General features: G+C 45.4%; 1 protein-coding gene across 2 annotated transcripts in view; it reads right to left on the bottom strand.

The window, feature by feature from the left end:
• Positions 1–18544, bottom strand: part of CAPZA2 (capping actin protein of muscle Z-line subunit alpha 2) — a 44733-nt gene extending 26189 nt beyond the window's left edge. The window contains exons 1-3 of one of the 2 annotated variants that reach the window (XM_032803958.2): positions 18430–18529; positions 4645–4710; positions 4289–4391 (exon numbers count right to left, since the gene is read on the bottom strand). In XM_032803958.2, coding sequence (XP_032659849.1) covers positions 4289–4354 — 66 coding nt within the window. In that variant the 5' untranslated portion in view covers positions 4355–4391; positions 4645–4710; positions 18430–18529. Of the gene's footprint in view, positions 1–4288; positions 4392–4644; positions 4711–18429 lie in introns of both variants that reach the window. The other variant, XM_032803959.2, reaches the window with a different exon arrangement.
• Between the last annotated feature and the right edge of the window lie 2145 nt (positions 18545–20689).

The following is a 20689-nucleotide window of genomic DNA, read 5'->3' on the forward strand; positions in this document are numbered from 1 at the left end:
TTACCAAAAAAGTCTACAGGAAAGGATACAAATACACTAAGAGGCACAACTAGTTATGTTTTGCTTTTATTCTTTTATGTTTATATAATGCAAATCAGCATAAATTATAAGATCAAATGTTGACTTTTTACAATTTAGTTGGAGTTAAATATTTATAGCTACACAGAATTATGTTTGATTATTCTAGAAAACAATGTAAAATAAAGTCTAAAGACACCATTTAAAATTAGTTTCACAATTTACTGTAGAAGTTCTATAATTCAGAAGAGATTGGTTACTTAACAGTTTAACTAGAAGAGACTGGTTAAGTGTTGGATTAGAATTTCTTAAATTGATTACAAACAAACACTTTTAGAAGAGTCAAAGACACTCAGAACAAATCATAAACTCTGATTTAATTGTTTCAAAAGGAAAAAATTCTCAGTCCCACTTTGCATAAAACTGTCTAGATAGCAAATTCTTTATTTTTAGGGTTTTTTTTAAATTCTGAAATTAAAGATAAGGAATTTAAGACTACACTTGTGTCTTCATTTTTAAAAACAACATCTCCTGTTTAAAAACTCAGACTTCCTTGGCTTTTGAAACAATCATATAGTTTGTATGTGAATTAATGTTATACAAAAATTAGGCAACATTATGGTAGTAAGAGATAGCAATCATCGTATAAATTCACAGAAAAAAGTTATTTATCCGAAACAGATCTTACAGGTTTTACCATTAGTGTATTTTCAACAACATATACTAATGCTTTTAAGTTAAGTCAAACAGGCTAACCTAAATATACTTTGTGAAACATTACAACTCCCCGTCACTCCCCATCGCTTGCTCTCCCATCTCCCAGGACTCATCTGCCACCCGCACAACCAGGCTGGGAGGAGCTGATGTGCAGCCTACCCACCTGCCCATTCAGGGCACAGTGGGGCATGGCAGGGATCAGTCCCCAGAGCAAGGTGCTGGGGTGGGAAAATCAGGGCACAGCAGGGTGTGTGGGTGGGCACAGCACGACTGGGGGGGGGGGGGGCGAGAGAACAGAAATGTTACCCCCACACACACACCCTCAGATGACACCGGTACTTATTTTGGAGCCTGGTCCAGTAGCCAACCAGTTCTCTCCAATAGACTTGGGGGTGGGAAGAGCGACAGTTGCTAAACAGAGTGGCTTCTCCAGGTTCCTGCTCTTCCCAGCCCTTGGTGGCAGAGAATGGTTAGTGCAAGTACCTGGACTTTACTTATGCTGACTAGATGCTGCCAGTTTCCCTTTTCACCAGACATTCCAGTCCAAAACCGGACACCTGGCAACCCCATCCCTAAACCCAGGTTTACCACCAACACCACCCCTCCGCCCCCAGCCCAGAGACTAAGGTGACTATTTCCCTAAACTAAAAATGGGATGCACAGGGCTGGCCTGATCCATCTGGCATTGCTGCCCCGCCGCCCCCACCTTAAAGTTCCTCCATTCCTCCAATTGAGCCAACCAGAGCTCGGGCAGAGGAGGAGAAGATGAGTACGGGGCTGGGATCTGGGAGAAAAGCAGGGTGTGAATGCGAGTACTTTTGAGCTCGGAGCCAGGAGGTGAAGCTGTTGGACTACGATCCTGCTAGTGGCACGACGCCCCTTTGGTGCCTGGGATAGCTTAGGGTGGGGGTAGAGTTCCGCGGACCACTCGGGGGCAGGAAGCTCCAGGGACTGCTTGGAGAACAAGCAAAGCTTCACATGGCTCCAGCTCAGCCAGAACATGTAGCAATGGCTAGTGGGGTATGGGGCCACAAATGAAAAGTTGGGGGGGGGGCGTGATATGCCCCCCTGATTTCTCTGGACTCCCAGAAAGAGGCAGCACTCCCCCTGGCAGTAGCATCCTCCACGTGTAAGTGCAGTATGTGGAGAGAGGAAGCAGTAGGGCAGCTGGCTGAGCTCCTCCAACTCCCCACACGGTTACTTTGCCTTCCCTGCTGTTGTCTCATGCATTGTCTCTCACTTGTAGATAGTCTGCAAAGCAGGCAGCAGTGCTGGGACTCCAGCAGAAGGGAAGGCAAAGCAGGCGGGGGACGGGGCAGAAGGAGAGGAAGAGGAACTCAGCCAGCCACGCTGCACCTTCCCTGCGCTGCATAGACACACAAAGAATGCTGCCTCATTGCTTCTGGGCATACCCTCCAGAAGCGTCCGGGGCAATTGGGCACGGGTAGGGGGAGGTAAAGACATGTGACCCTGCATACCCCGCCCATGCGTCACCTCTGCCCCCATGTTCCACTGAAAAGCTTCTGGTGGTCTGGATTTGAACTGTGGTTTAGCTATTGACTACCCCCGTGTAGATGAAGACAGAGGCTATACCTCAGCCCAATTACAAATGCATGCAGTAATCTGAAACTTGCGTGATTTTAGAATTGAAATGTATTTGGCATTCAAACTGACACTTGATGGAGAGGGAGAAAGGGGAGTACATATATTAAACATCAAGAATTTCAAAGAAGTTAGACTTCTGTATACTTGAGATGTTCTGTTTATTTACAAAGTAGCTGTCTTTTGACCCAGAGTTGATTGACATATCAAAAAAATTGCTAGATTTCACTTCCATTTCATACTAGCAATATGCCAGCAGTTCAAAGACTGATATTAGCTATCTTAGGTCTTGTCTACACTACAGAGTTAGGGTGACATAAGGCAGCTTACAGAAATGTCTACACTTAAATTTTGCTCCCAAAGACATAATTGCACAGCTATGTTGACTTAACTCCACCTCCATGAGCAGCATAAAGTCAAGATAGTTAGTGTAGCAGAAAGCCTAAGACATAAGACCTTGTATCACAGGCCTCGTGTGAGGCCTGAGATAAACTGGTGGTCAAAATATAAAGCAAAATCAGATGCACCTAGAGGCAGGCCCTGCTCACAAAATCTGGCAAAAACAAAGCTAATATTGCAAAAACAAACATTCCTAAGAGGTGGTAGGCACAGAGCACTCACTCACACATTCCAAAAGAGTGGTACCAAAATACCTCAATACCAACACATTCCCTAAAGATAACAGAAATACACTGACCCATCCTAAAAATAAGGTCAGAATGACAATGTAATAAATAAAAATGTACAAGGTAATGTGTGGCAACTGGCTATATCAGAGGGTGTCAACTAACTACATCAGAAGGACAGTAAGTAACTTGTTTGTATTAATGTATAAAAAGAAATCTCGAAGAGAGTGTCTTTGACTGGCCTAGGGGATAATGGAAAGTCCCACCATTAACTGAGCTAGTCCATTGCAGTGCGCATATACCTGTTAGTGCACCTGTAAACACTGAGCCAGGACATAGAGGCTGTGCTTCGTTGACAATAAACCTGACCAAGTGCCTTCACTATGAACCGAGTTTGTCGATTTATTGGGCAGTTCGATAGCCTGTACAGCAGGCTCCTATCTGGCCAACATCAGTACAACATGCAAAAAACATGCAGCCAAACACATAACAGTTAAGTCGACAGTGTCAATGTAGACACTCCATTGGTTATGTTGACTGTTACTGGCTTTCAGGAGCCATCTTCTTGCTCTACACTGACAGTACAATCAATACAAGCACTCCAGGGGAAGGACGTGCACCGCCAACACAAGGAATGAAGTGTAGACACGCACAAGCAATCTAAGACCCAACTGAGTTCGGTCAACTTAATTTTGCAGTATAGACATGGCATTAGAAATGCTATTTTCAGAGTCAAATCTTTGCTTCACCCATCAACTCTCCTCTCAAGGCATGCTATTAATCAACCAGAAATGCACTGGCTAAGCCCAATGTTCTATTTCCTCTTGAACTACTTATTTAAAAAAAAAAAAATTCTGTAGAAGATGAAATGCTCCAAACCACTACTCTTCCTGTTTCTGGCCACACTGAAAACTGACATTGGTTGAAAGGCCAGACTGTCTGCAATTTACATGCCCATATATGGTAGTGAGTATCTGCAAACAAAAATGCTATTATCAGCAGCTCTGAGAAAGTCAATCTACAGTACCAAATATAAAACACATTACTCCTGTTAATCAACTAACATTCAGCTACCAAAAAAAAACAAAAAAAAACTTAAACACAGAACTAGTTTACAGAAAATGTAAAAAAGGCTTCAGAAAAACAATTTGGCTTAAGTCTCTACATTATCTGGTATTCTGACAACGCCTTCCACAAGAGTTACAGATGAAAGAGACAATAGTATATAAGAGGATGCTCTGAAGTTTAAGCAAATATGTTTTGATATAGTCCCGTATGCGGTTACCCTCCACCCTTGTGCCTGGATTCCTTCCTTTGTCACTTACATATTTCCAGTTACATTGTGAGCTCTTTGGGGCAGGAAACCATTCCTTCCTCTGTGTGCACAGCATCCAGCACAGCAGAGCGCCAATCCTGAGGCTTTGGGCACTACCATAATAAAAATCAATAAGCTATAATTATATATAAAATGTAGCTTACATATCAAGCAAGCCTCATTTTTTTCTAAAATGAGAAATAGGTTTGAAGTTTTGTGATTAAAAAGATTACTCAACTTTGCTTCACAGAACTATTATGACAGTAGAAGAACAACTTAGTGTTTGTCACAAATGTAAAAATGTTTTGCTAGGACTTTTCAGAACCTTGCCTTTAAAATGGAATTTTCTTCTAAGGCTGTACTTACTTAAAAGCTGTAGCTTTTGGTTTCTAAACAAGCCCCAACTTGGCCAAACATTGCCAGTGACATATCCTGAAAGATTACACAAAAAACAGTAGTTCAGATTTCCACTCTAGAAAGCCAGATAAGAGATCATCAGTAATTGTTAGACGAACAATATTTTGTTTCCACTTTTACAGCAACTTTCATCAAAAGATTTCAAACCATTTTACAAAGCTTTAAACTTTCAACACCTCTGTGAAGGAGATACAGTATATACTGGCTCAATATCAGGGTCCTTCCTTCCATTTAGCTATATGGGAAGAGCAAGATGGGCATGATCCCCTGGTAGGAAGAAGGAGGGCAACCCCTGGTTGAGAACACACAGGTTTAAACAGAAGCAGATCATATTCACCAAGATAGTAATGGGATTTTATTTTCCAAAAAGAACTAGAGCAGAAGAGATTGGTTCATAAAGATCATCCTTTTGATAAACTGTACTTGCAATCTATTGGTAATCCTTCCTCACGCAACCAGAAATCATAGATATTTGGTGGAGAATCATACCTTCAATGCTTCATGTAGAGTTCATATTCAGCCACTGGAGAGAAACATTCAGAGCAAGCCAGCACTCAAGCATTTGGCAAGGACAGAAGCACATTTTGCAGTAACATTTTTACCTCCTCTAAGCTTAAACACGCTATTCAACGACTCATGTACAAGAGGACCAGCCACTGTCACGTATCTATCCCTTTACATAAATAGTGAAGAGGTATGCATTGGTAGGTTTATCTTTAATAACGTTCACAACTGTTATAGCTTCGTCAAGTCCCAGTGGCATCCTCTTTGCCACCAATGCTTCCCAGTAAACTAAACAATGTGTCCACGTGGCTTGGCTGCAGACTAAGTTCTTGTCACAGGCTACAGCGTTTTCTTGTCATATCTTGCTGTTCGTTAATGCAAATAATCAGCACAGCTAAACCAATCCAACCCAAACATACCCCCTTGTAGCATGCCCCGTTAGTGGACTGAAAAAACAGGAAGTCATGCATGGATCCTACCCATTCATACCAGAGTAATGCTGCACAGAAGACATCTGTAGTTTCATCCAGTGTATGAAGAAGAGCACTAGCTCAACTGAGCTCTTCTTGAAAGCTGTTCAGAATTAGCTGGCCAATTTTTGATGGAGAAGGGGATTGCTTTGACTTAACTGGCAGCAGCAGATCAATTTAACACTGACATTTGGGGAAAATGCTGATTGCAACCTATTAGGTTGATAGCTTTTGTTATTTGCAGTGATGCATGGACAGCTTTCCTGTTTACACTATATACAAATAATAGAACAGTCTTGATTTTGTAAACTCAAGCTTTTGCTTGAATAATTCAACGGGCTTTGTTTGTAAGCCCACTAAATTATCATCAGTAGCTTTGCTTCTCCGTTTTAATAGCTACAGGTACATGCCAAAATCCTTCACCAACTGCTGCAACAAATCCTTTAAGAGACAGTAACTAAAAAGCATACTGATGCATGTCTTGGGCCAAGCCCACAGGAGAGGCTACAAGGAATGACTCCCCAAAAGGAACAAAGGCTAAGCAACACAGTGGTCATGACTGCTATGCTGCCTGGCTCAATGGAACACAGCAGGAAGCATGTACTGTAATCCAATTAACTCCCCCTTCTGGGGAAAACTGGAGAGGTCCCAACAGGGCAAAGAGACAAAACAGCAAAATGCAAATCTTCTGGCAAAAAACCCTACCACACTGAATTCTGTGGCATACTGGCAAAACTGCCAGATTTTATGGCCACAGAATAACTGCTCACAAGGCCCCAACTGAGATGAATGGAGCAATTTGCACTCAGTTTTATGCTGTCTTCACATATAGAGTATGTCTACACTGGCAGAGTTACAGCACCGCTCAGAGCACGCTGAGAGGAAATCACTGTTCTGTGTTCACGCTGTCAGCTGTCTGCACAATAGCGTGTTCACACTTGTGGCACTTGCAGCAGTATTCGGAGAGGTTCACTCTGGGCAGTTATCCCACAGAGCAACTCTTCCTCTTCTGCTGGTAAGAGTTGCAGGAAGGCGGAAGAAGTTGCGGAGCATCCTGAGTCTTGTCCCAATGCCCCATGATGCATTGCTTCGGAACCCAGCTATCTCTGTGCGTCCGTCCGCATTTGGCACCATCTTTCAATGGTTTGTGTACTGCGTGATCTGCCTCTTTGGCCCGCAGGAATGGATCCTGCACTGTTGACCAATATGCTGCTTGCTCTCACTAACATGTCACGAGTGGCAGTGGAATAATTCCTTAAACTACAAAGGCAAGAGAAGTTTGACACTGATCTTGCCCCGCATAGTAGCTATGACACGAGATTGCTTGTGGCATTCATGGAGGTGCTAGCCACAGAGAAACGGTGCTTTTGGGCTCGGAAAACAGGCCCCGAGTGGTGGGATCACATAGGTCATGCACATCTGGGATGAAGAGCAACAGCTGCAGAACTTTCAGATGAGAAAAGCCACATTCATGAGGCTGTGTGATGAGCTCGCTCCAGTCCTGTGGCACAGGGACATGAGAATGAGAGCTGCCCTGCTGTTGGAGACGCGTGTGGAGATTGCACTGTGGAAGCTGGCTACTCCCGATTGCTACCAATCGGTCACTAACCAGTTTGGAGTTGGAAAGTTGACTGTGGGACTCGTGTTGACGGAAGTGTGCAGGGCCATTAATTGCATCCTGCTCCAGAAGACCGTGACTCTAGGCAACATGCGTGATATTGTGGATGGCTTTGCATAAATGGCCTTCTCTAACTGCGAAAGGGTGATAGATGGCATGCATATTCCAATTCTGGCATCACACCACCTAGCCACTGAGTAGATTAATTGGAAGGGGTATTTCTCAAAGGTTTTCCAGGTGCTTGTGGATCACCAGGGACGTTTCATGGACGTTAACGCAGGTTGGTCTGGAGAGGTGCACAACGCATACATCTTTCAGAACACCGGCCTGTTCAGGAAGCTGCAAGCAAGGACTTTCTTCCCAGACCAGATCACCATAGGGGAAGTTGAAATGCCCATTGTGATCCTGGAAGACCCTGCCTACCCCTTAATGCCATGGCTTATGAATCCATACATGGGGCATCTTGACAACAGCAAGGAGCGGATCAACAACAGCCTGAGCAAGTGCAGAATGACTTGAGTGTGCTTTTAGCTGTTTAAAGGCCTGCTGGTGCTGCCTGTATGGGAGGCTGAACCAGCCCAATGACAATATTTCTATGCTTATAAACACGTGTTGTACATTCTATAATATTTGTGAAGGGAAGCATGAAAGCACAGCACCTGGAGGCTGAATTTGAACAGCCAGAGACTAGGGCTATTAAAAGGACGCAGCATGGGGGCCATAAGGATCAGGGATGCCTTGAGGCAGTAATTTGTTGCTATATTTGGGAGCAAAGTATTTCTAATGCTTGTGATTGGTGCAGATGATGCATTATGAAGGTTTAAAAAAATTGCCTGTTGCTTTGCAGTGCTCTGTTTGCTTTCAGTTAATAGAATAAAGATTGCTTTCAAACCAAAAAACAATTCTTTTATTAACAACCAACCAAGCAGAGGGAGAGAGAGACAAAAAACACATCAGCTCTGAGGGGAATGAGAGAAGGGAGGGTCCCAGGATAGTTAAAGATTTGTGCATGTCCAGGTATCATATCCAACCTTCTCCTTTTGAGTACGGTGCAGCAGGTACTGTACTTCAGCAGGGTTAAACTGCAGAGGGACAGATGTTGAGTGCAGTCGGTATTGGGAGTCTGGGGGCTGGACTGTGACAGGGAAGGAGTGGAATGCAGTAGGTACAGACTGGAACCAGGAGGTTGATAAGAGTATGTTAGCAGTGTCTAGGGGGCGCATGGGAGATAGTTTTGCGACAGTGGTTACAGGGCAGGGCAGGGCGGGCGCGGAGCTGCTTCGTTTACAGTACTAGTAGCGCCTGGAGCATGTCCGTTTGGCGTTCCATAACTTTTAAGAGCCACTCCATGGCTTCATTCTGGCATGCCGCATTCTCCTTTTGGTCCCTTTTCTCGCTGTCTTGACACTCCTTCAACTCTTGTTTTTCGGCCGCAGAATGCACCATGACATCACGCAGAAAGTCCTCCTTAGAAAGCAGCCATGAAGAACTAATTCTGCACAGCTGTTCAGCCAGTGATAAAGAGGGAGACTAGGCTCTCAAGGTCATACATGTGACACCAAAATGCAACGCTTTACAGAAGCAGTATTGTTTGCAACACAGGCCACTGAATCAGTGATTTAAAACACAGACACTATTCACATACTTATCACTAACTGGTTGACCCCAAGCAAGCACACATGACCCACAAGACCCCCAAAATGCTGAGTAACAACAGGGGCAGGGGAAATTAGTGTTCCAGGACTGTACTGTACACTGGGCACGTGGCTCCTGGGAAGAGGCATCAGTGTGTGTGTGTGGGGGGGACTTATTACTGTCCCCACATTTTGCACAAGCTGTGTTCATTATGGAAGATGATATCTCGCTGCTGAGGGTGAGCAGGAGATCAAGGAAGGGTCTTTTTCAAGACTGTAGCTTCTGCCCTGGCTCCTATGCAGCTCGCTTGTGTGCAGCAATGGTGTCCCGCCCCCAGTGATGGCAGCGTGGCATGGGAAAGTTACCCTTAATGGGACAAGAAACAAAACACCTCTGTCAAAGAACCTGCAGCAGCGGATTGCCCAGCATCTCCATGAGAGCTTCCTAGAGATCTTTGAGGCAGATTCCCGTGAAGTGAGGGAGTCAATCAACACCCTATTCCGCCTCCTTTTCTCAAATGCTGATGAGGTCCAGCAGCTCAACATTGCTTCCAACTGCGGATCACCTGGGGCGTGGAGCAGGCATAGTCACCTGGAAAGATGTGCTGATACCACTGCATGCATCACTGAGCAAACAGGAATGGAACTTTCAAAATTCCCAAGGAATTTAAGTGGTGGCGCTTATGGTCAGTCACCTGAGGGCAGGGCAGTAGAGCTCAAACTGATGTCCAGAAAGCCGAGAACAGAGATTGTGGGACACCTCCCGGAGGCCAATCACAGGACTGTAATTGACTAGGGTGCCTACACTGGCACCACAGCGCTGTAACCCTGACGCAGAAAGCTGTATGCCTTGTGTCAGAGTGGGCTGTTTTTTTGTTGTTGTTGTTGTTTTTTTACAGTGCTGCAACTGTGCAGTTTCTGCACACTAAGTAGCTTGGCAGCATGTACGCCTCTGGAGTTACAACGCAGAAAGCTGCTTTACTGCACAGAAACTTGCCAGTGTAGACAAGGCCTTAGACATTAATGCAACTGTTTACGTCAAAGGTATGAATAAAGTATGATCTCTGCAACCTGAAGAGCTAGAAAAAAAAATAATCCTTGAATGAAAGTGTAATAATTGAAGAAAGAAAAGGTGGTGAAACCTACAGGTTGAGAACCCCTGCTTAAGGTACTCTGAGCCTTTCCAGACTACTGTACCCCTTTCAGGAGTCTGATTTGTCCTGCACATCCCCAAGTTACACCTCACTTAAAAATTACTTGCTTACAAAGTCAGACATAAAAATTCAAAAGTGACAGCACACTATTACTGAAAAATTGCTTACTTTCTCATAAACACAGAGCTTATGGAGAAGCAGTGAGGGACCTGTCCCTGCACCCAGAAAATTCCATACCAGTAAATTTAGACACCAGATAATATCTAACTCATTGGAAACCTCAATTTTTGCTTTATCAGACACTGCTACAAGATTTCCAGAATACTCACAAAATCCAAGGATTATGAAGCAGAATTTAGGTACATCTTGCTTTGTAACAAGATATTTCATAAACTGTATTTGTTAATTAACTATAAAATTGACAGTGTTACAGCTACCTGTAACTATGAACATACAAAATCTGTTTTAATCCTTTAAACTGCAGGTGACACAGCAGCACAAGAGTTTCATTCTGGCTAATATATTTTTCAAATCTTGTTTAACACCTCCAGCTCACTCCATTCCTGTTTATCTGCTGTCTCCATGTCTCATCCCAATTGACCAGTGCAGAGCATATAAACTTGCTAGACTAAGTTTGGAAGACAAGCTGGATAGACCAGATTCAAAGGACACATCTTTCATTAAAATAACAAAAAATAAAACTGTCCCCCGCTGTAACTGCCGCAGGATGCCTATGACTCAAAAGCCATTTCAGGAAAAAAATATTAGGATTAGGCAAATACCTGAATTTCCCTATCAGTACCAGGACTAAATTTAGTACTTAAAACAGATCCTAAATGCTTGAGCCAGGAGTTATAATCACATGAGATTAAGTACCCTATATTCCAAGAGATATTTTTAGTCAATGCTAATGTCCTAATTGTGTGTCTTATGATCATATACACATTTTAAAAGGGATTTTTCTTTCACGAAAATTATGCATTTCTTATAACTTATAATTACTCTTATAATTACGCAGGTTAAATGAATGTTTACTTACTGATAACTTCTGCCTGAAGCCAGTATTCCCTCAACAGCAAGTGCAGCCTCTAAGATGTGGCTCTTTCATAAAATGTAGGGTTATTTTCTGAATGTTTTTACCACTCCCATGTAAGTGCTAAACAGATCAAAAGTATGCGGATTATCTTTCGGAGAGCTGACATTCAATAGATGCTATTCTTTCCCAATAGGCTTCAGTTAATTTATTTAGAAGAATGTTCCTCAAATAGACAGTTAGGGAAAAGGTCTAGGTGGGTCATGCATGTCCCAGAGACAGTCCCCTTCCACGCTCTCACTTCCCCTGGGTAGCAGGCAGCAGTGTACAGGGCCGGTGCAACCCATTAGGCGACCTAGGTGGTTACCTAGGGCACTAACATTTGGGGGGCGGCAACCGGATCTTTGGTCACCCCAGTCGTCAGTGGTATTTCAGGGGCAGGACCTTCCACCATTTTTGTCAGAGGTGGACCTTCCGCCGCCTAGGGCGCCGAAAAAAGCTGGTGGTGCTCCTGACAGCGTAGAGAGAAGGATCTGGGCAACAGTTACAGGGCACAGAAGGTGCCTCCAGGACATGAACAGGGCAGGGATAGGCTGCTGACTGTCCACTTACTGGCTCTGGCTGCTTACATTGCCCTATCCCACCTTCACTTCCCCTGGGCAGCAGGCAATGGAATGAGAAGCAGGATCTGGACAGCAGCAATCCAGAAGAAACCAGAAGTCCTACCTGTCTGCCACCTTCTAGTCCTACACATTCTGCCAGCCACTTGAAGTCTCAATCTGAATTGTTTTAGGAAGCTCTGATACTACCTTTTTAGTCATCCTGAAGCGGCTATATCCTCTCCTCATGACCTCAGGGTTACCCTGGCAGCACTTCCAGCCACCACTAGTACATGGAACAAGAAATCAAGCATGATTCTTTCTGAATTGGTACTGTCACTAGACCACCCAACTCTCATTTATGCGCCAGGCAAAGAGGCACTTGGATATCATAAAATCCAATATATAGCCTGGTATTACTCCCTTTTTACTTCTCTGCATTTCTGCCCTCTTTACCAGGATTATGCCTATACTTCTGCAAGTAGCATTTGTCCTACTAGTCCCCCTAGACCACGCAGATCACCAGCAGCATGATTATTACATGACTCTAGTCAGTTTCACTCTATTGCATCATGAGGAAAGCAAAATAGAGAAGCAGCACAAGTGTGACCTACTGCTGGGGCAGGGGAAGATTAACATGTTTCTCCTCCCCCTCTCCAGAAGCACTCCTATACTCTAGAAGTAACACTGCAGCCCTATCTCGACAGGAAAAGGGTGTGTATTTTCATTTGTGTTAACTCAAATGATTTATCTTTAATATTATAGAAAGAATCCCTCAAAATGCAGGCTAACAAGTCTGAAGCTGGTTAACTGGCCACATTTTAGCTTAGAAAAAGAAAACTTGTTTTCTCACATCCATAGTAAGTGCCAATAAGAGATGAATTTGACTAAACGTGTCCACATACACTTCTACTCCGATATAACACGACCCGACAGAACTCGGGTTTGCATACAACGCAGTAAAGCTGTGACACACTGCTCTGAGCAGCGTGTTATGGGTGCTAGGCCAGGCCAGGGCTGAGGGTTTTGATAAGGGGCAGAGGGTCTCAGGGGCGGTCAGGGGCTCTCCCCTCATCCAGGGTCTGGGGAGCAGGAGCTGTGGGAGGGCACTTTTGGAAGCCCCGCAGTCCCAGAGTGGCCTGGGGGTTAGCAGGGGGCCGAGAGCAGCCCATTCTGCTTCCCTCGCCACAGCCATGTCACTTGGGGGAGGTGACTTGGGGGAAGGGATCCCCCCACATTCACCTGCGGCGGGAAGCGGAGCGACGCAACCCCAGCCCACTCCGCTTTCCTTGTCCCGGCCCCAGCCATGTCGCTGTGAGGCAGCTGGGGAAACGTCCTGCACTTACCTGTGGTGAGAAGTGAAGCGCCACGGCTGGCAGCTGGCGGAGTGGAGTTAGCTGGGGCTGGGCTGCTCCACTGCCCATCACAGGTGAGTGGGGAAGGGATGGGAGGGAGGGGGTCCTCCTTTCCCCAACCTCCCCACACTCACCAGTGGCGGGAAGCAGAGCACTGCGGGTGGGAGGTGGGTGGAGTGGAGCGGACTGGGCGGGCTGCTCTGCTTCCCACTGCTGCTGGTGAGTGCCTGTCGGGGGGGAGGAGGAGCAGTCGGGGGACAGGGGGTTTGGGTAGGGGTGGAGTCTTGGGGGGTGATTAGGGACAGGGGTCTCTAGAGGGGGCGGTCAGAGAACGGTGGCGGGGAGGGCAAGCAAGTTTGATATAACGCAGTCTCACTATAACCCAGTGAGATTTTTTTTCTCTCCAGAGGACCGCGTTATATTGGGATAGAGGTGTACATTTAGAAAACTTACTCCTAAGTCTTGTCTAGGGATCACAAGATAGTAGAAGTTCTACTTGAGTGAATTGCTGGCTCAAAATATGCTCCATTTAAATCAGGAAAAAAACTCTGGTACACCTTTGCTGTAAAATATGAATATTTGTCTTCCACTCAATCTACTCAAAGCATAAAATCATTCAGCAGCCATTTAAATTTAAGGATAATTAGCTTCATGAGTGGCACATACCTTACTGTAAAGGACAGCACAACTAAAATACTTCCATAGATATTTAATGCAAGTCATCCAGAATATGTTGGGGAAGAGTCAACATGGTTTCTGTAAAGGAGAATCATGTTTTGCCAACCTATTACAATTCTTTGAGGAGGTCAACAAACATGTGGACAAGGCTGATCCAGTGGATATAGTGTACTTAGACTTTTAGAAAGCTTTGACAAGGTCCCTCACGAAAGGCGCTTAAGCAAAGAAAGTTGTCATAGGATAAGATGGAAGGTCCTCTCATGGATCAGCATCTGGTTAAAAGATAGAATCAAAGGGTAGGAATAAATAGTCAAATTTCACACTGGAGAAAGTAACTAGAGGTGTCGCCCAGAGGTCTCATACTAGGACCAGTTCTGTTCAACATATTCATAAATGATCTGGGAAAGGGGTAAACAGTGAGGTGGCAAAATTTGCAGATGATACATAATTATTTAAGATGGTTAAACCCAAAGCAGAATGCAAAGAGTTACAAAGAGATCTCATAAAATTGGATGACTGGGCAACAAAATGGCAGATGAAATTCAGCGTGGATAAATGCAAAGTAATGCATACTGGAAAAGAATCTCAATTATACATACAAAATGATGGGGTCTAAATTAGTTGTTACCACTCAAGAAAGATCTTGGAGTCATTATGGATAGTTCTCTGATAACATCCACTCAATGTGCAGTAATCAAAAAAGCTAACACAATGTTAGGAACCATTAGGAAAGAGCTAGCTAACAGGACAGAAAGTATCATAATATCTCATATAAATCCATGGTATGCCCACATCTTGAATACTGCGTGTAGAAGATCTGGTAAACCCATCTCAAAAAAGATATACTGGAATTGGAAAAAGTACAGAAAACAGCAACAAAAATGATTACGGGTAGGGAAGAGCTTATGTATGAGGAGAGATTAAAAAGACTTGGATGTTTCAGCTTGGAAAAGAGACAACTAAGAGGTCTATAAAAACCTTAACTAGTATGAGGAAAGTGAATGAGTAAATGTTATTTATTCCTTCTCATGACACAATAAAATTAATAGGCAACAGGTTTAAAACAAAACAAAAAAAAGGAAGTACTTCTTCAAACAACACACAGACAACCTGTGGAATTCTTTGCCAGGGTGTTGTAAAGACCAAAACTATAACAAGGTTCAAAAAAGAACTAGATAAGTTCATGGAGGATAAAGTCATCAATGGTTATTAGCCAGGATGGACAGGGATGCAACACCATGCTCTGAGCATCCCTGGCCTGTTTGCCAGAAGCTGGGAATGGACACTTGATGACTGCCTCTTCTGTTCACGCCCCCTGAAGGACCTGGCATTGGCCAGTCAGAAGACAGGATACTGGGCTAGATGGACCATTGGTCTGACCCAGTACGGCTGTTTTTACATTCTTAATAAGGTGTGTAAATAAGTGCTACAGTAACAGATGCTCTAGAAGCGTAAAAAAAATAAAAGTGTCATCTGGGAAACCTAATCTTTCAAAATAATACTCATGGAACCTATAGTGGGTTATAGTGTGTACTGGACATTGCTGCTTTGGAAAGGACAAATGCAGGTCAGATAGAATATCTGATTATACTCAAGGAACCTTATAAAACAGTTTGATTTTCCCTGTTAAATGTGCCACCTTTACACAAACTGAAAACTTTCAAGCATCTCAGCTTGAATTTGTACTCATACTAGCATACTTTTGTAAACGACTTGCAATATTGCCCTTTTTTTGTGCTGCCCAACCAGATAAACTCCAGGGCATGGAAAACACACTCAGCCAGGACAATCAGAATTTTGCACAGGTGACAGGATTGAGCTGAGTACCAGGAAGTCACTGTCTCCATCTTTGTAAGAAAAAAAAGAGACACTCATATACCACTCCATTAATAAGAGAGGAGAGAGAGAGAGGAATCAGAGAGCCTCTAAGCTGCCAGCACATTTTAGCAGGGCACAGAAAGCACTGAAGGTATACCACTTCTCTTTAAAGACCAGGGGCAAAGTGACTTGAGCCAAGGCTAGGACAAGGAAAAGGATTAACCCATCTGAAGAAGAGTTAGTTGGAGGCACAGGGCATCTTCATGCGCTGAAACTTTGTAGTCCCAGATGAGCCCTACACTGAGGCCCAGTATTAACTTATAGCTAAGGCTACGATTTAGTCATGGAGGTTATTAAAAGTCACAGAATCCATTCCTTTCAGTGACCTCAAAGACTTCTGTCTGTGGCAGTTGGGAGCTGCAGGGTCTTCTGCCACCCATGGGGGGAGGGAGCTGTGGTGTACCCCTGCAGCTCTTGGCTGCCATGGGTGGCAGGGGTTGCTGCTGTGGGCAGTGCCCCTTGCCCCCCAAACAGCAGGGGAACCTAACAGCTCCCAGCCACTACCGGCGGAGGGGGATTGCCGTGGTGGGGGCACCCTGGAGCCACAGGCGCACACTGGAGCTCCCAGCCACCTGGGAACCCCTGGAGCTGCAGGCAGCAGGAGTACCCCAGAACCTCCAGCTGCTGCAGGCGAAGGAGGCCACGCAGACTTCAGCCACTGTAGAGCTGTCCCGTTGCAGGTGGTGCGGCGACCCGCTGATCCCCATTTTGTCACAGATATTTTAGTAAAAGTGACAGACAGGTCATGGCTTCGTGAATGTTTCTTTATTGCCCATGACCTGTTTGACTTTTACTTGAAATATGGGTGAGAAAATCTGAGCCTTACTTGTAGCAATGGGGAGCACATGTCATTTATTTCATGAGCCTATAATTTACTACTGAGAAGGAAGAAGAGAGTCCAGAATTCATGTGTGTACTTTTGGAAGAGAAATCAGAATTGCAGGAAGAGACCTCCGAACTTCATTAGATAAGTGGAAGGAGGAAAAAGAGCCTAGACTCCATTAGCTGGAGTGAGTCAATTGATCTTAGGAGGAGAATTTATTAGTGTATCAGAGTGAAGATATCACTACTTGTCACTATGTTGCCATAAGTACTTTTCAGCCAAATAAGTAGATGTTGTTTCCAAGTTTATCCCTAGGTATGCTTTGTGAATATGTTTGTTAACCCTACAAGAGTGCCCTGGAGTGTCCAGAAATTACAGATTAATCTTTAATTAGAGTTTATGTCATGTGATGAAACTTCCAGGAATACCTCCAACCAAAATTGGCAACATTTCTACCCAGAGGATGCCAAAGCATCTTTGTTTAATGTTTTTATTTCCTTATTGTTTTAAAGCAACTTTCTCCAGACAAAATATGGACCAGAATATCCAACTACAAATTTGTATCTTTTAGCCTTCACGGTAGCTAATCTTACCTATTCTGCTGACATCACAAACAGGAGCAGTACTCAATTAATTAAAAGAATAAACTACAGCCTTAAAGTCTCCATCCTGAGGAACTATGAACTACTCTATGCTCTGGTGCTAAACTACTATACTTCTCACAACTCATAGCGACTTTTCATTTAGCCACCTGCTTCTGAAATTCAGCCCTAGTAGGCCTTAGACATGGAGGAAGACTCCCACATGACAATTAACATTAAGGCATTTTAAAAGTCTTCCCTTTAATTTCAAGGAAATGTAATACCTCTCTCAATTCCTTAAAATCTCCCACACTTGAGTTGCCTCCACAGCTTCAGCAGCCCTGAAAACTTGCATTTATCAGAGACAAGTGACAGTTACATAAAGACATGAGAGCTGTACATCACCATCATGTTAACACTTCTCCACACCCTGCCCCGGAAGCCTCCTTTTCATAGGCAATTGCAAAGAGCCTCCCTCCAACAGAGGAAGGACAGACAAAAGGAAGAGGAGCAGCACTAACTCTTGGGTTTTACAAGCTGTCCCTTCCCTGAAGCACCATTTTAGGAAGCTATTTTCAAGCCACAGAGACCAAGTAAGCAAGACATTTTTCACATGGCCAGGAAAAGATTATAAACACCTCACTGAGCCACAACCCTGTCTCCTGGGAGGGTATTTAAGCTTTATCCTTATAATTCATCTCTCAGGGTGGGATCTGAATTCTCCACACACGCACCCCCACCCCCCAGCTATGGGGGTGGGCGAGACACACCACCCAAAAAGTCCCCTCCAATCTATGAGAAATCTCCCTTTATTTTAACCCCGGAAGTGAGGAGAGCCACTACAGACACCGCCCAGAAACCACCCCCTTAGTCTCCCTCCCTTCAATGGGGGGTTGGGGGAGACACTGAACTCAGCCCTTACACCCCAGCCTACGAGGGCTCTAGAGACAAGAAGCTCCCAGGCAGGCCGCCGGAGCGGGGCGAGGGGAAGGGCCCGTCTCCAAGACCCCACCACCAGGCTTGCTCTCCCCACGCCCTCGATCAATATTAGGCGGCAGCCGCCGCCCCAAGGCGAGGATCGGTCGAGCCCCGGAAGAAGGGGGGTGAAGGGAAGAGGAAACTGGCAGCGCCTGAGGCCGAGCTCTCTGGGCCGGGCGGGCGGCCTCATCCATCAGACACCGGATCCTGCCCCCCACTCTGGGGCCTATTTTCAGCCCTCGGACCGTACAAGGCGCGGCGGGAGAGGCCCTGGCCGGCCCCGCTGCCCGGCGCCCTCTCGCTGACAGCGCCGGAGAGGGAGGAAGCTAAAAATACAAACGCCACCACCTGAGGCGGCGAGAGCCCGGCCTGGTCCCGAGCCCCGCCGGGGGCGGCCCTGGCCCTGGCCCTGGCCCCGGCCCACGTTACCTTCTCCTCATCCGAGAGCTGCTCCTCCAGGTTCGCCATCTTCCCGTCTGACCACGAACAGCTCCCTCCGGCAGGAAAGGCGGGGCCCCTCTCGTGTGTGTCCTCGGCGCCCTCCCCGCGCGGCCCCGAGGGGGCGGGGCCACGGCCGGCGGCCAACGGACGGTGCGCGTGCACGCATGCGCGCGCAGCGGGACTAGGAGAAGCCGGGGTGGGTAGGTGGTGTTAGCGCAGCGCACGCGGTGGTGGCGCGTGGGGTCTTCCCGCTGGCGATAGCTGCGCGTGTCGCTTAGTGGCCTTGCGTCTCGTGTGGGGCCTTACAGAGGATTATGGCCTGTCAGAAGAGATAGCTCAGTGGTTTGAGCATTGGCCGGCTAAACTCGGGGTTGTGAGTTCAATCCTTGAAGGGGCCACTTAGGGATCTGGGGCAAAAATCTGTCTGGGATTGGTGCTACTTTGAGCGGGGAGTTGGATTAGGTGACTGGCAAAGGTGCAGGCCCATGGTGATAATCTGTGACTAGGTACATAGAGCAGGTGGGCCCTTAAAAATGACCCCACTGGGAAAGGGGTGGGTTTCACACACAGCTGCCTCTTGGAAACAAGGAAGAGGAGGGGGGATGACTGCGCTTCTCCCTTGGCTGTGGATGAGGATAACGGTGATCATTGCATTTGGCTTCAGGCAGAGCACCCTCCTTCCAGCACCCTGACTACTATACATAAGCATGGCCACACTGGTTCCAACCTAAGGTCCAGCTAGCCAGTATCCTGTCTTCCCACAGCAGCTGCCAGATGCTTTAGAGCAGTGGTGCTTGTGGGTGCCATGGTGCCCGCTGGGGGATTTCTGTGTGCCCGCCTAGTGCCCAGCAGGGGACCTGCCGGGGACAGAGAACTCAGGCTGCGGGCATGGTGTTCTCTGTTTTTGGCAGGTGTGGGGCACACCTAGTGCCCAGCAGAGAAGAGAATCTGGGGCCCTGTGGCTGCTGGGGACAGAGTGCTCCAGGGCTGCAGGCACCGGTGTTCTCTGGCCTCGCAGCTTTTCTCTGGATTCATATATTATGTAATATTAATTTTTTTTGTATTATTTAACGTACAAATACAAAATAAGCCTTGAAAAATTATTGGCACCCGCCACAGTCTTCTGAAAACATGAATATGCTACTGGTCACAAAAAGGTTGGGGACCACTGCTTTAGAGGAAATGAATAGAATGGGGTATTTAGCAAATGATCCACCATCCAGTCTCAGTATCTGGCAGCTGAATGGTTAAGGATACAATCAGCATGGTGTGTCCCACATGAGTTTGGCTAATAGCCTCCAGGAACTTACCTAATTCTGTTTTAAACCTCGTTATACTTTTGGCCTTCAGGATATCCACAGCAATGAGTTTGGCAGGTTGACTGTGCATTACATGAAGAAGTACTTCCTTGTGCTTGTTTTAAACCCACTGCCTGTTAATTTCAGTGAGTGACCTTTAGTTCGTATATTACATGAATGGGGTAAACAACACTTTCTTATTCACTTTCTGCACCCTATTCACGATTTGATAGACTGCTATCATCTCTTGCCCCTTGGTTGTCTCTTTTCTAAGATGAACCAACCCAGTCTTTTTTAATTTCTCCTCATATAGAAGCTGTTCCATACCTCTCATCCTTTTTGTTGCCTTTCTCTATACCTTTTCCAAGTCTAATATATCCTTTTTGAAATGGAGCAAGCAAAAATGCAGAGTATTCAAGGTGTGAGCATACAATGGATTTATATAGTGGCATTATTATATTTTCTGCTTTATTATGTATCCCTTTCCTAATGGTTCCTAACACTGTTAGCTTGTTTTGTCTGCCATTGTACACTGAGCAGATATTTTCACAGAACTCCTGGATTGTCATTCCACAGATGACAGTAGTCATATATATACCTCTCTGATGCTGTTATCAGTAGTAAGATGATACACATGGTAACATGGACTAGGCAAGGACTATAACGGTGTTTAAAAGAGAACTAGATACATTCATGGAGGTTAAGTTCATTCCCCCTTATCCTTGATTGCTTGCAGGGGCCCATTCCATTCCCCTTTATCCTTGGTCGCTTGCAGCGGGGGGCCTGTCTATATAAGCGAACTAGGCAGTCACCTAGGGTGCCAAGTTAAATGGGGCACCAACTTCGAGGAAAACATCAAATTAAAAAAAATGTATAAATAAAATAACAAAGATGTAATTATTTAAATTCCCATGTGTGTACAGAGGGAATATGAATTATTAATTCATTTC

Source organism: Chelonoidis abingdonii, chromosome 1, assembly GCF_003597395.2.
Source record: "Chelonoidis abingdonii isolate Lonesome George chromosome 1, CheloAbing_2.0, whole genome shotgun sequence".
NCBI classification, from domain to species: Eukaryota; Metazoa; Chordata; order Testudines; family Testudinidae; genus Chelonoidis; species Chelonoidis abingdonii.